At 41.8% G+C, this 15,050-nt stretch overlaps 1 protein-coding gene across 1 annotated transcript; it reads left to right on the top strand.

The window, feature by feature from the left end:
• Positions 1-7,994: 7,994 nt before the first annotated feature.
• On the top strand, positions 7,995-14,390 carry LOC311135419 (putative sodium-coupled neutral amino acid transporter 8; the record flags this gene model as incomplete). Its single annotated transcript, XM_084169361.1, has 10 exons — positions 7,995-8,183; positions 10,956-11,154; positions 11,410-11,566; positions 11,713-11,817; positions 12,261-12,318; positions 13,073-13,187; positions 13,507-13,654; positions 13,821-14,020; positions 14,118-14,169; positions 14,288-14,390. The coding sequence occupies 10 exons, from the start codon at positions 7,995-7,997 to the stop codon at positions 14,388-14,390; spliced, it is 1,326 nt and encodes a 441-aa protein (XP_084025487.1).
• Between the last annotated feature and the right edge of the window lie 660 nt (positions 14,391-15,050).

Here is a 15,050-nt window from a genome sequence, read left to right as displayed (position 1 = left end):
CTCCAAAGATTTTCATTGGGTTCAGGTCTGGAGACTGGCTAGGCCACTCCAGGACCTTGAGATGCTTCTTACGGAGCCACTCCTTAGTTGCCCTGGCTGTGTGTTTCGGGTCGTTGTCATGCTGGAAGACCCAACCACGACCCATCTTCAATGCTCTTACTGAGGGAAGGAGGTTGTTCGCCAAGATCTCGCGATACATGGCCCCATCCATCCTCCCCTCAATACGGTGCAGTCGTCCTGTCCCCTTTGCAGAAAAGCATCCCCAAAGAATGATGTTTCCACCTCCATGCTTCACGGTTGGGATGGTGTTCTTGGGGTTGTACTCAACCTTCTTCTTCCTCCAAACACGGCGAGTGGAGTTTAGACCAAAAAGCTCTATTTTTGTCTCATCAGACCACATGACCTTCTCCCATTCCTCCTCTGGATCATCCAGATGGTCATTGGCAAACTTCAGACGGGCCTGGACATGCGCTGGCTTGAGCAGGGGGGACCTTGCGTGCGCTGCAGGACTTTAATCCATGACGGCATAGTGTGTTACTAATGGTTTTCTTTGAAACTGTGGTCCCAGCTCTCTTCAGGTCATTGACCAGGTCCTGCCGTGTAGTTCTGGGCTGATCCCTCACCTTCCTCATGATCATTGATGCCCCACAAGGTGAGATCTTGCATGGAGCCCCAGACCGAGGGTGATTGACCGTCATCTTGAACGTCTTCCATTTTCTAATAATTGCACCAACAGTTGTTGCCTTCTCACCAAGCTGCTTGCCTATCGTCCTGTAGCCCATCCCAACCTTGTGCAGGTCTACAATTTTATCCCTGATGTCCTTACACAGCTCTCTGGTCTTGGCCATTGTGAAGAGGTTGGAGTCTGTTTTATTGAGTGTGTGGACAGGTGTCTTTTATAAAGGTAACGAGTTCAAACAGGTGCAGTTAATACAGGTAATGAGTGGAGAACAGGAGGGCTTCTTAAAGAAAAACTAACAGGTCTGTGAGAGCCGGAATTCTTACTGGTTGGTAGGTGATTTTCTGGATTTTTGTTTTAGATTCCATCTCTCACAGTTGAAGTGTAGCTATGATAAAAATGACAGACCTCTACATGCTTTGTAAGTAGGAAAACCTGCAAATTCGGCAGTGTATCAAATACTTGTTCTCCCCACTGTGTGTGTGTATATACATACATACATACATACATACATACATACATACATACATACATACACACTAACAGTCAAAAGTTTGGACACACCTACTCATTCAAGGGTTTTTCTTTATTTTTACTATTTTTTACATTGTCGAATAATAGTGAAGACATCAAAACTATGAAATTACACATATGGAATCATGTAGTAACCAAAAGTGTTATACAGTGGCTTGCAAAAGTATTCACCCCAATTGGCATTTTTCCTATTTTGTTGCCTTACAACCTGGAATTAAAATGGATTTTTTTGGGCGTTTGTATCATTTGATTTACACAACATGCCTACCACTTTCAAGATGCTAAATAAAAAAAATTGTGAAACAAACAAGAAATAAGACCAAAAAAATGAAAACTTGAGTGTGCATAACTATTCACCCCCCCAAAGTCAATACTTTGTAGAGCCACCTTTTCAAGTCTCTTAGGCTATGTCTCTATAAGCTTGGCACATCTAGCCACTGGGATTTTTGCCCATTCTTCAAGGCGAAACTGCTCCAGCTCCTTCAAGTTGGATGGGTTCTGCTGGTGTACAGCAATCTTTAAGTCATACCACAGATTCTCAATTGGATTGAGGTCTGGGCTTTGACTAGACCATTCCAATACATTTAAATGTTTCCCCTTAAACCACTCAAGTGTTGTTTTAGCAGTATGCTTAGTGTCAATGTCCTGCTGGAAGGTGAACCTCCGTCCCAGTCTCAAATCTCTGGAAGACAAACAGGTTTCCCTCAAGAATTTCCCTGTATTTAGCGCCATCCATCATTCCTTCAATTCTGACCAGTTTCCCAGTCCCTGCTGATGGAAAGACATCCCGATGGAGCTCTCGGGGTAATGAGAGGTGTTGGGTTTGCGCCAGACATAGCGTTTTCCTTGATGGCCAAAAAGCTCAATTTTAGTCTCATCTGACCAGAGTACCTTCTTCCATATGTTTGGGGAGTCTCCCACATGCCTTTTGGCGAACATCAAACGTGTTTGCTTATTTTTTTCTTTAAGCAATGGCTTTTTTCTGGCCACTCTTCCGTAAAGCACAGCTCTGTGGCGTGTACGGCTTAAAGTGGTCCTATGGACAGATACTCCAATCTCCGATGTGGAGCTTTGCAGCTCCTTATGGGTTATCTTTTGTCTCTGTTGCCTCTCTGATTAATGCCCACCTTGCCTAGTCCGTGAGTTTTGGTGGGTGACCCTCTCTTGGCAGGTTTGTTGTGGTGCCATATTCTTTCCATTTTTTAATAATGGATTTAAAAATGGTGCTTCGTGGGATGTTCAAAGTGTCAGATATTTTTTTTTTGAACCCAACCCTGATCTGTACTTCTCCACAACTTTGTCCCTGACCTGTTTGGAGAGCTCCTTGGTCTTCATGGTGCTGCTTGCTTGGTGGTGCCCCTTGCTTAGTAGTGTTGCAGACTCTGGGGCCTTTCAGAACAGGTGTATATATACTGAGATCATGTGACAGATCATGTGACACCTAAATAAAAGTCCACCTGTGTGCAATCTAACTCCTTATGTGACTTCTGAAGGTAATTGGTTCCACCAGATCTTATTTAGGGGCTTCCTAGCAAAGGGGGTGAATACATATGGACGCACCACTTTTCCGTTATTTATTTTTTTGAATTTTTTGAAAGTTATTTCATTTCACTTCACCAATTTGGACTATTTTGTGTATGTCCATTACATGAAATCCAAATAAAAATCCATTTAAATTACAGGTTGTAATGCAACAAAATAGGAAAAACGCCAAGTGGGATGAATACTTTTGCAAGGCACTGTAACTCTGGGTCTTCCATTCCTGTGGCGGTCCTCATGAGAGCCAGTTTTATCATAGTGCTTGATGGTTTTTGTGACTGCACTTAAAGAAACTTTCAAAGTTCTTGACATTTTCCGTATTGACTGACCTTCATGTCTTAAATTAATGATGGACTGTCATTTTTCTTTGCTTATTTGAGCTATTCTTGCCATAATATGGACTTGGTCTTTTACCAAATAGGGCTATCTTCTGTATACCTACCTTGTCACAACACAACTGATTGGCTCAAACGCATTAAGAAGGAAAGAAATTCCACAAATTAACTTTTATGAAGGCAGACCTGTTAATTGAAATGCATTCCAGGTGACTACCTCATGAAGCTGGTTGAGAGAATGCCAAGCGTGTGCAAAGCTGTCATCAAGGCAAAGGGTGGCTACTTTGAAGAATCTCAAATCTCAAATATGTTTATTTGTTAAACAGTTTTTTGGTTACTACATGACTCCATATGTGTTATTTCATAGTTTTGATGTCTTCACTATTATTTTACAATGTAGAAAATAGTAAAAATAATGAAAAACCCCTGATGCTGTACCCTACTGTGCTGAGACAATATGACTCTAGAACAGTTTTACACTATTTTAAATGGAATGCTCAACAGTGATTATCCCTCTCAATTCAATGGGGCTTTATTGGTATGGGAAATATAATGTATGTTAACATTGCCAAAGTAAGTGGAATAAATAAGCTCAAATTAACAGTTAACTCTCCCTCTATCTATTTCTCTCTGTCTTGACAATCCTCACAGTTCACTCACAGAATGTATGTAGGCTGATTGATGGCACCTGCAGGCCTGTTTGAGTGACAATTGGACAGAACATATCAGAATTCTTGGACCTTCACTTCACCAATTTGGACTATTTTGTGTATGTCCATTACATGAAATCCAAATAAAAATCCATTTAAATTACAGGTTGTAATGCAACAAAATAGGAAAAACGCCAAGTGGGATGAATACTTTTGCAAGGCACTGTAACTCTGGGTCTTCCATTCCTGTGGCGGTCCTCATGAGAGCCAGTTTTATCATAGTGCTTGATGGTTTTTGTGACTGCACTTAAAGAAACTTTCAAAGTTCTTGACATTTTCCGTATTGACTGACCTTCATGTCTTAAATTAATGATGGACTGTCATTTTTCTTTGCTTATTTGAGCTATTCTTGCCATAATATGGACTTGGTCTTTTACCAAATAGGGCTATCTTCTGTATACCTACCTTGTCACAACACAACTGATTGGCTCAAACGCATTAAGAAGGAAAGAAATTCCACAAATTAACTTTTATGAAGGCAGACCTGTTAATTGAAATGCATTCCAGGTGACTACCTCATGAAGCTGGTTGAGAGAATGCCAAGCGTGTGCAAAGCTGTCATCAAGGCAAAGGGTGGCTACTTTGAAGAATCTCAAATCTCAAATATGTTTATTTGTTAAACAGTTTTTTGGTTACTACATGACTCCATATGTGTTATTTCATAGTTTTGATGTCTTCACTATTATTTTACAATGTAGAAAATAGTAAAAATAATGAAAAACCCCTGATGCTGTACCCTACTGTGCTGAGACAATATGACTCTAGAACAGTTTTACACTATTTTAAATGGAATGCTCAACAGTGATTATCCCTCTCAATTCAATGGGGCTTTATTGGTATGGGAAATATAATGTATGTTAACATTGCCAAAGTAAGTGGAATAAATAAGCTCAAATTAACAGTTAACTCTCCCTCTATCTATTTCTCTCTGTCTTGACAATCCTCACAGTTCACTCACAGAATGTATGTAGGCTGATTGATGGCACCTGCAGGCCTGTTTGAGTGACAATTGGACAGAACATATCAGAATTCTTGGACCTCCGCTGAAACCCTCTTCTCCTTCCCCGTCCTTCAAGGAAAGTCCCTTATTTACACTTCCTGTTAGTCATGATGCTCTCAAGATGAGTCTCAATTTCTCGCATGTCGTGTGGTATTACCTATAGATGACACTCAAATTGGTTGTCCACATCAGACTAATTACTTGTTACCTGTGTGTTTAAATATTGCATCCTTCTCACAGAATTTGAATGATTCCTCAACTGCCCCATGCTTTCTCTCCAGGATACATTGGGGGAAGTTGTTTTGCTGTTGGCACCAATGCCATGCTGTCAGGTTGCCAAATCAACTACTTTATCCCCCTCATACTAAACTTTCTCATTCTTGTTCAACTGCCCTTTGATTAAATCGGTTTAATTCAATGTTTAAATTAGCTTCAAGTGTGTTTTTTTTACTGAAAGTTGACAGATGGCACTTGTATGGAGGGATGTAGGCGTGGGGAGAGAGAGAGTGGATAGATGGGTGTCGATGGGTTTGGTTGAAGAAACTCCCTGTCCCTCTACCTCCCCTCCTTCTCTTGATAAGTAATACAAGTGAATGTAATTGCTGCATTTTACCTGTGATCGAAAATCAAATAATTTTAGATTTTTAAAATTTACAAGCTAAGACTAAATGAGATTTCATGATATTACTGTCTTTACACATCTATTTACTATGGAACAAATGCAGTCACCATCCACTTCAGCTAGCATTTACTGTTTTTAAGCCTGTTTTAACATTTTAAGGTAAAGCACTTTGGATTAAGTGTCAAAAATGTGACACAGGCTGTATTATTATTATGCTTATGTATGTACAATAAGGTATCCAGTATTCTTAAATATTCTTACATGTATTTATCTACTACTTGACAAATGCAGTCACCATCCACCATCCATCCTGAGTGGCGCAGTGGTCTAAGGCACTGCATCGCAGTGCTAACTGTGTCACTAGAGATCCTGGTTCGAATCCAGGCTCTGTCGCAGCCGGCCGCGACCAGGAGACTCATGGGCGGCGCACAATTGGCCCAGCGTCGTCCAGGGTAGGGGAGGGAATGGCCGGCAGGGATGTAGCTCAGTTGATAGAGCATGGTGTTTGCAACGCCAGGGTTGTGGGTTCGATTCCCACGGGGGGCCAGTATAAAAAATATATATATATGTATTCACTAACTGTAAGTCGCTCTGGATAAGAGCGTCTGCTAAATGACTAAAATGTAAAATGTACACAATAACCCCCGTGTTGTAAAAACATTAATCCACTAGATGGCAGTAATGTGCTACCACCTTCAAAGAGGTCTAATGTGAGAGTTTTTCTATTCACCCTTCAAGTACTGAGAAAATGTCCAAATTAATGAAATTCCCAGAATTTGCATTGCGAACATTGCTTTGATGGATACTAGATATGAATGGTTGTGATCCAGACACGTGACATGCAAAGTACAAGTGTCATACAAAGTGGTTAATGTTGAGCCCCCAACTCCTGTCTGTCACTCACTTCATTAAATATCTTAAACATATACAGTTGAAGGTGTGGTCTGTACCTTGTGAATATTTCCTTTTGATTGCACAAATATTCCCATTTGTTCTCTCTGCTAAAAAAATTAAGATGTTTTTTAGAATTACTGCCACAGACATATGTTGAATACTCAGGCACTGGCTCATTGTAAGAGAGGGAAGGGGTCAGAGAATGTACATATTTAGCAGATGCTCTTATCCAGAGCGACTTACAGTTAGTGAGTGCATAAATTTTTCATACTGGCCCCCTGTGGGAAACGAACCCACAAGCAAGCGCCATGCTCTACTAACTGAGCTTCAGGGGACTAAGAGGCAAAGGCCTGAGGCTACAGCCCACTAACAAATGACCAGCCAGGTCACCACACACACCTGCAGTACACTCCTCTCCCCACCCCCACTTACTTACACACATACATTCAAGGAAGATCTAAGTATGTATTCACTAAAGGGCCAATTCCCACTTAGGAAATGTACGCTTTTCCTACGCACGCCTTTCTTACACACTTCTCAGTAGTTGGTATTCAGACTTACCTTATGCAGGTGCGTAACAGGCTTTGCAAGTGTGGTTCCCTTGCGCACGCTGAATACATTTAATTCAACTGCTGAAAATCCTCCCAATTGATGGCCAACAGATTTTCTCATGGAGTTTTCATTCAATAGGGCTTTCAGCACAGGAGGTTGGTGGCACCTTAACTGGGGAGGACGGGCTCATAGTAATGGCTGTTACGGAATATTTGGAATGGTAATCAAACTCAAACACATGGTTTCCATGTCTTTGATACCATTCCATTTACTCCATTCCAGCCATTATTATGAGCCGTCCTACCTTCAGCAGCCTCCTGTGGTTTTCAGCACATTTAACTTAAGCCATCCCTTTAAATACAGTGTACCTTTAATTAGAATTTTGTCAACAGAAAGTAATGGAGAAATCTGACCTTTCTATAGCAGGTAGCTCTGGCCGGGCAGCTTCATCTTGTTGCAGGTTGAGGGACTAACTTACTTCCACTAGCAACTACTAGCTAGCATGACTATAGCCAGTAACCAGGTAGGGCTAGCTAGCCAGCCTGCTAGCTAGTCAGTAGCGAGCTAGTGCTAGCTAGCCACCTAGTGCAAGCCAACTTTGTTCAGTTGTTGTTGAGTTTGTTCTATTGGCATGCTGACTTCATAATAAGCCCAGCATCTTAGCTAACATTAGTATTTTTATCTTCCTGTCACACTCACACAGTCTAAGCCTTTCTTTGTGCTGCCAACCTAGGTTCTAAATACACCCCCTAAGATAAATAAATATTCTATGAGGGGGCGTGTACTTCCAGGTATGAACAAAATGAAAAACGAAAGTGTCATAAATGTTGTTGTTATTTGTTTTACCTTATTCCATGTCCAACATTGAAACAATAAAGGAGCGAACAAGTTGATTTACAATTTTCGTTTCTCAAATTCAGAAACTAAAAACGAGCCGTTTTCTGTTTTTCCACTCTCCGTTTTGACTAGGAAATCAAAATAAGCAAAGTACACGGACCTTCCCAACCCAATCCCTTGCTCCAGCCTCCTTTCTAGTTCACCTTTATTTCTTGAGCAGATTCGTGTGAGCACACCGCCTGGCACGAGTCGCAGAGGTTTTTCGGAGAGTTTGGAGCAAGTCTGACCAAGCATGGAAGAGTTGGCGAGAGAAAGCATCAGTTTGCTGGCCAAGCCCACGCTCGATACCGATGGCCCAAGACTTGGATCTATGGGAGCAATTTTCATCATGCTCAAATCTGCGCTTGGTGCAGGACTTCTCAACTTCCCATGGGCTTTCGAGAAAGCCGGGGGAATTCGCTCCGCGGTCGCCGTGGAAATGGTTAGTGACTTTACTGACCCCAGTACCACAATTTATTTGATTTGATACATTCCTGTTTTTAAACTTAATTTTAACCACCTCCTGTTTTAAAACTTATTTTAAACCAATTTAAACGATCTATATAGGCCTACTCCAAACCTATTGATTTAGGCATGTAATTTACTGTGCAGGTGAACCATCTAGAATTGGGTGGTGGGAATCAAATCAAGTCAAATTGTATTCGTCACGTAAACAACTGGTGTGGACTAACAGTGAAATGCTTAGGCTACTTATGGGCCTTTCCCTACAATGCAGAGAGAAAGAAAATAAAGAAAGGCTAGAAAAGTAAAACACATAAAAATAGATACACAAGGAGTAATGATAACTTGGCTATATACAAGGGGTACACCTGTCTATATTTTGAAACATATAATGTAGTCCCCTGTAGCTCAGTTGGTAGAGCATGGCGCTTGCAACGCCAGGGTTGTGGGTTCGTTTCCCACGGGGGGCCAGTATGAAAAATGTATGCACTCACTAACTGTAAGTCGCTCTGGATAAGAGCGTCTGCTAAATGACTAAAATGTAAATGTAAAATGTACCAGCAATGTTCCCTCAAATTTTTTAGTGCAAACTTGAACATTGTGAAAATTCTGTGCAACTACCAGCGCACGTTTACTGTGAACACTGGGGCTGTACCCCCTTTAATTTACTGTTTTAACAGTGGCCAAGTAGGCTACTGTGGCTATTTGATCATAATGTAGGCCTACCAGAGTGGCCTACCACAAAAAAACGATGCCGAAAATGCATCACATAACATTTTAACATGGAAATATCGGTTCTATCATTCAGCCTACAGTAGCAGCCAATGTGTGGTTTTCAATGTAGGCCTACATTCCATGAGACCTTTGAAAAAAACATGCAGGGTTTGACATTAACCTGTTTATCCACTTGTCCTTCAGACAAGGGGGTGACTGAACATTTTGTTGTGTTGTTTGATGCAAGAAACCACTTTACAAAATAAAATTCATTATTATCCCCATACCATTATTACAGAGAATCATACAAAGTATGCTACCCTCTGCCTATTGGCTACTTAGCTTATTCAAGCCTGTCTTAAAATACAACACTGTCCCTTTAAGGCATAAAAAAAAACTCTTTACCTGACTTGCTTTTCAAAGATGACTAGAAATGTACACGTTTTGTGCTCTTGTAGGAAGCAATCACTCCCTCATTGCTGACTACAAATTAGCAATAACTGGGCTAATAACTCACTAACTAGCAAAGAACATGAACAAATGTGGCTACATGAAGCTCTCACTTTGATCTCTAAACAAGCGCATAATAATCACGACCGCTCATACAGTCCAGTTCAAAGTGAATGGTACAAATCCATATATGGCAATGGTCTATTTGCATATAGGCCTACTGCAGCTCTGATTGGTTATGGCGCACTAGTCTGTATAGAGTACGGGCCTGAGTCCTGCCTGTCAATGCAATATAATCCTATTCCGATGCGCTCTGCCTACAACAAAATCTCTTGCATAGTTAGTTTTGATAACTAAGTCTTGCATAGTTCGTTTTGTTTCGGTATGTTGCATTGAAAGTGGCTAATATTGCGTTGATTCGATCACGGACACGTGCGCAGCTTAGAGGGAACATTGGGTACCAGTACCTAGTCGATGTGCAGGGGTACGAGGTAATTGAGGTAGATATGTACATATAACTAGGAATAAAGTGACAGATAGTAAACAGTAGCAGTAGCATATGTGATGAGTCAAAACAGTTAGTGCAAAAAGGGTCAATGCAGATAGTCTAGGTAGCTATTTGCTTAACTATTTAGACAACTATTTAGCAGTCTTATGGCTTGGGGGTAGAAGCTGCCGTGCGGTAGCAGAGAGAATAGTCTGACTAGGGTGGCTGGAGTCTTTGACAATTTTTAGGGCCTTCCTCAGACACAGCCTGGTATAGAGGTCCTGGATGGCAGGGAGCTCGGCCCCAGTGATGTACTGGGCCGTCTGCACTACCCTTTGTAGCACTTTGCGGTCGGATGCCAAGCAGTTGCCATTCCAAGCTGTGACGCAGCCAGTCAAGATGCTCTCAATGGTGCAGCTATATAACTTTTTGAGGATCTGAGGGCCCATGCCAAATCTTTTCAGCCTCCTGAGGGAAAAGAGGAGTTGTTGTGCCATCTTCACAACTGTGTTGGTGTGTTTGGACCATAATAGATCCTTAGTGATGTGGACACCGAGGAACTTGAAGCTCTCGACCCGCTCCACTTCAGCCTCGTCAATGTGAATGGGGACGTGCTCGGCCCTCCGTTTCCTGTAGTCCACGATCAGCTCCTTTGTCTTGCTGACGTTGAGGGAGAGGTTGTTGTCCAGGCCTTCCACCGTCGTGTCGTCGAGGAGGGGTCAACATGCCAAGAGATGGATAGCTTGTCTAATTGATTAATTATGGGTAGCCTACATATTCTTCATCTGAATAATTGCATCAATATTGATCATTTCCAGTTTTTGCATTTTGTATATAATCAATATCAAGCACCGCAGTCAAGCACATGATTCTCAGCAGTTGTACACCCTAAATTCACCTTTCTGTGACATTCCCTCTGGTTATGCCTTCCCCTCATCCCTGTTATCCTTTATTAGCCTGGCTGACGTGAATCACGAGGACTTCGAGTTTGGTGTCAGCCAGACTAATCCTTTATAGGCCTACTCTCTTATTATTTGCTCAATCACATCTCTCTTCTCCCACTCAGCAACCTCTTGTATCTTCATCTCTCCTCTGCCCCAGGTGTCCCTGGTGTTCCTCATCAGTGGGTTGGTAATCCTGGGCTACTCCTCCTCCATCAGTGGTCAGAACACATACCAGGCCGTGGTGAAGGATGTGTGTGGGCCTGCCATCGGGCAGCTCTGTGAGGTTGTCTTCGTTTTCAACCTCTTCATGATCTCTGTGGCCTTCCTGGTCATAGTGTCAGACCAGCTGGAGAAACGTGAGTATGTTCATGCTTCTCCCCGACTGCATGATTCCCTGACTATCTCTTGCTGGATTATGTTACCATTTGATAATCAAGTCATTCCTTCATGAACTATTTCTTCTGGAGCCTTTGAAATCATCAGATTTTCATGTCCCCACTTCTCATTATGTAATGATGATCATTGGAAATAGGTTAATGATATAGACTTTCAACTTCATATACAGTATCTGATACATGTTTCTTTATGTCATTTATGTGTTTGTGTTGCAGTATGCATCTCCCTGTATGAGTTGATCACTGGATTACCCGAGGCAGAAATGCCATACCACTGGTACACACACCCACATTTCGCCCTCATCCTCCTGTGTGTCTTCCTCATCCTCCCTCTCTCCATCCCTAAAGAGATCAGTATTCAGAAGTACATCAGGTGAGTGAGTCATTTATGGGCAGTGTACTACAGCATTGCAAAGATTTAAACCCAGGCTACTTGGTGCAGAACATTGCACCATTTGTGTGGCGGTTGGCTGCCATATTCAATCTCATGTTATACTCAACCCTTTCCCTCTTTTGAAGTGTTTTAGGTACTCTGGCAGCTACATACTTAACAGTGGCCATCATTGTGAAATATCACACAAGAGAGGGCAGTGAGGTGCACGAATCCCCCTTGTACACTAGTGGGTGAGTGCTTGTCATCTCAATTCGTATTCTTTTTTTTTCTTTGAGCAATTTCTGTCCTTGTTACATAGTCTGAGTGAGGTGAACAATATCGATATGATTTTATGATAGGCCTATATGAGGGCCTTTAGCATAGGCCTATATGCTACTTGGAAAAATGCTGTCAAGTTAAATGTAACCTGTAAAGAAGTCTGTGAGATCAGGATCTAAGATGCTCTTTAATATAAGCTGCAATTAGTCCTTGTTCCCTTGTTAAAGGTATTTTAATTGTGAACTACATTTTGACTGTCTGGGAGTGGAGTCCAAGCCCTCAGCCCACACATTGTAATGTGTAGGTGTGATTGACAGAAACTGTAAAAGACTGAAATTGCCTCAGGTCAGACTAGGTCCTGTTGAAAAGGCCCTTTTCAGAGCCACTCTGAAGTTTTCTTGTCGTCTTTCTGTAGAATAAACTCTTGGGCTTCGATGTTCAGCGTTATACCGACCATCTGCTTTGGCTTTCAGGTGAGTACGGCTTCAATCATGTTTGGTTTTCAAAGTGGTCACTTGTGAGGTTTGATTTATTTTCTTTATGACGCCAGTGGTTTAAAGTCTGGCATTTACCCCAAATTCTGGTCAATTGAGGAGCTGTCTATTAATGAGCATCACAATTCAACAGAGCCTCAGGCTATCCGGCAGAGGAGAGCTGTTTCTCTGTTCAATATTTTAACTTGGGTAAGATTGGAAGAAAATTGGAAAATATCACTCATTTTCAGAGATATTATTTGTAATCTTCTGAGTAACCAAGGAAACACAGGGGGATTGTCAGAAATGTAATAAAAGGGAAGTAGGGAGAGAGGCCCACAAAGCCCATCTCCCTAAGCCCCTGAACCCCCAGGCTGATTGATTACTGAGCTGGAGAAAAAAATAGGAAGGATGGGAATCCTGAAGGGAGGTGGGATGGAGGATTGTTAGAGAAAGATCGAGGAAAATTAGATTGAGGAACCTGGAAGAACCTTGCTAGTGTAATGTATATAGTTGAATTGTCAGCTTATGACAAAGGCTCTGACGTTCTATGATTGGGAGCATTAAGAGCTGTGGAGCCCCATGTTATAGATAGCTCTGGCCCTTACATTGAGACTAACTGGCCACCAGAATGATTCAAAGGATTACACTAAGTGTTGGGACTCATGTCTGTCACAGGTCTATGTAGTCATGTTTCTCTGAGCTTTGCATTCTGACCCTGCCATGTTCTGTTCTGTATCATTCTGTGCTCCAGTGTCACGAGGCCTGCATAGCCATCTATAGCAGCATGGAGAACAAAAGCCTGTCCCATTGGGTACTCATCTCTGTGGTGTCCATGTTCTTCTGCCTGGTCATTTACTCCCTAACTGGTGAGACTCATCCCTTCAATGCTCCGTCTCATAGCACCAATTGATTGTAGTGAACACAGTGACTATTCTACTGTAGACTCTTAGAAAAAAAGGTTCCAAAGGGGTTCTTCGGATGTCCCCATAGGATAACCCTTTTGGGTTCCATGTAGAACCCTCTGTGGAAAGGGTTCTACAAGGAACCATAAAGGGTTCTACCTGGAACCAAAAGGGTTCTACCTGGAACCAAAAGGGTCCTTCAAAGGGTTCTCCTATGGGGACAGCTGAATAACCTTTTAGGTAAAGTTGGTGTCTGAATGTGTTTCTCCTCTTTCTGGTTTAGGTGTTTATGGATACCTGACATTTGGCAAGGATGTTGCAGCAGATATTCTGATGTCATACACAGGGGACGATGTCCTCATGATCATTGCAAGACTGCTCTTTGGGATCTCTATCATCACCATCTACCCCATCATCCTCCTGCTTGGAAGGTAACATGATGGCTGGAGAGCATTTAATAATGGGCATTAAATAGAAATAGCATTCATTGGCCATTAAATCAGAACATTTAAGCCAAAATAAAGAACTTGTTATGAAATGTGTCTGTTTTGACCCAGTGAGTCTCATTGCACAGTGTCTCTAACGTCCTGCACACAGGTCCGTGATTCAGGACCCACTGCTGAGTTTCCGTCGGAGCTTCCACGTTGTGACGGAGTCATATGAGAACTGTAGCCGCGTGGGGCTGACTATAGCTTGGATCACTGTCACCCTCCTCATTGCCATGTTCATCCCAGACATCAGCAAGGTTATCAGTATCATTGGGGGAATCAGCGCATTTTTCATCTTCATCTTCCCAGGTTGGCAAATTATCCCCCTTTCACACCTTCACTCTCTCCCACACAGTTGTATGTGAATCGAACCAGCAGAGATAATGTATGTTTGCTTCATCTGCAGGACTATGTCTAGTATTTGCCATGCAGTCAGAGCAAGTATCTTTCAAAACACGGTGAGTTTAAATCAATCATGGTCACTCATGCAAACCATTCATCCATCCAAATCCTTCTTTTAATTTACTCAATTGTTCTCCTTTATTTTCTCACTACCCCTCCCCCATTCCCTCTCAGAGTGGTCCTAACAACATGGGGGATGATCACTCTGATCTGTGGAGCCTTCATCTTTGGACAGAGCACCACCATCGCCATCATGCAGCTCCTCAATAAGATCTAACTCTAACTGGTACATGTCTTCATTGTATGAGATTTGTTGGTTGGGTAGGACTAGGGGAGATTCTTATTCTTCTTACTTTTGTATTATTCCATTTGCACAATGTGTTCTGCTCACTGTCCAATACACTGAAGGAAATCTCAATGAAAAGTTTACATAATAGGTAAAAAACAGTATTTATAGCCATAACTAAAGAATGGCCATAGAGTAAACATGTCATATGAGGGTGGGGGGGGGGGGGGAGAAAGTGAGTTATTTTCACTTTTTGTAAATGTTTGTCTTGTGTGTGTGGAGGTGTTTGCATTGATATTTTGTATGAACATAAGTGGTGTATTCTCGCGTAGATTGCTAACTCAAGTTACAATTTTGCCTTTTGTGTACAGTATGTCGATGTTTGTCATTGTATTGACATGTTAATCAGAAGTAAAATGTTTTATAGGAAATATGCACTGGCATTTGTGTTCATACTACATGTTGTGTGCATGCTTTCCCAGAAATGTAAAGCAATGAAGCAACAGATTCATGGTGTATTTCAGTATTTCCATTTTATTGAGTTTTATCACTCTACATGATCTAGAATTTCAACAGTTTTAAGACTAATTATAGTACGTTAAGTCTCTACACTGAGAGAGAAAGCATTTTACTGAAACATACATAAGTATA

This window comes from Coregonus lavaretus (assembly GCF_964263955.1).
Source record: "Coregonus lavaretus genome assembly, chromosome: 9".
In the NCBI taxonomy this organism is placed as follows: Eukaryota; Metazoa; Chordata; class Actinopteri; order Salmoniformes; family Salmonidae; genus Coregonus; species Coregonus lavaretus.
The sequence above is the reverse complement of the archived record's forward strand: the minus strand, read 5'-3'. Positions and strand labels throughout refer to the sequence as shown.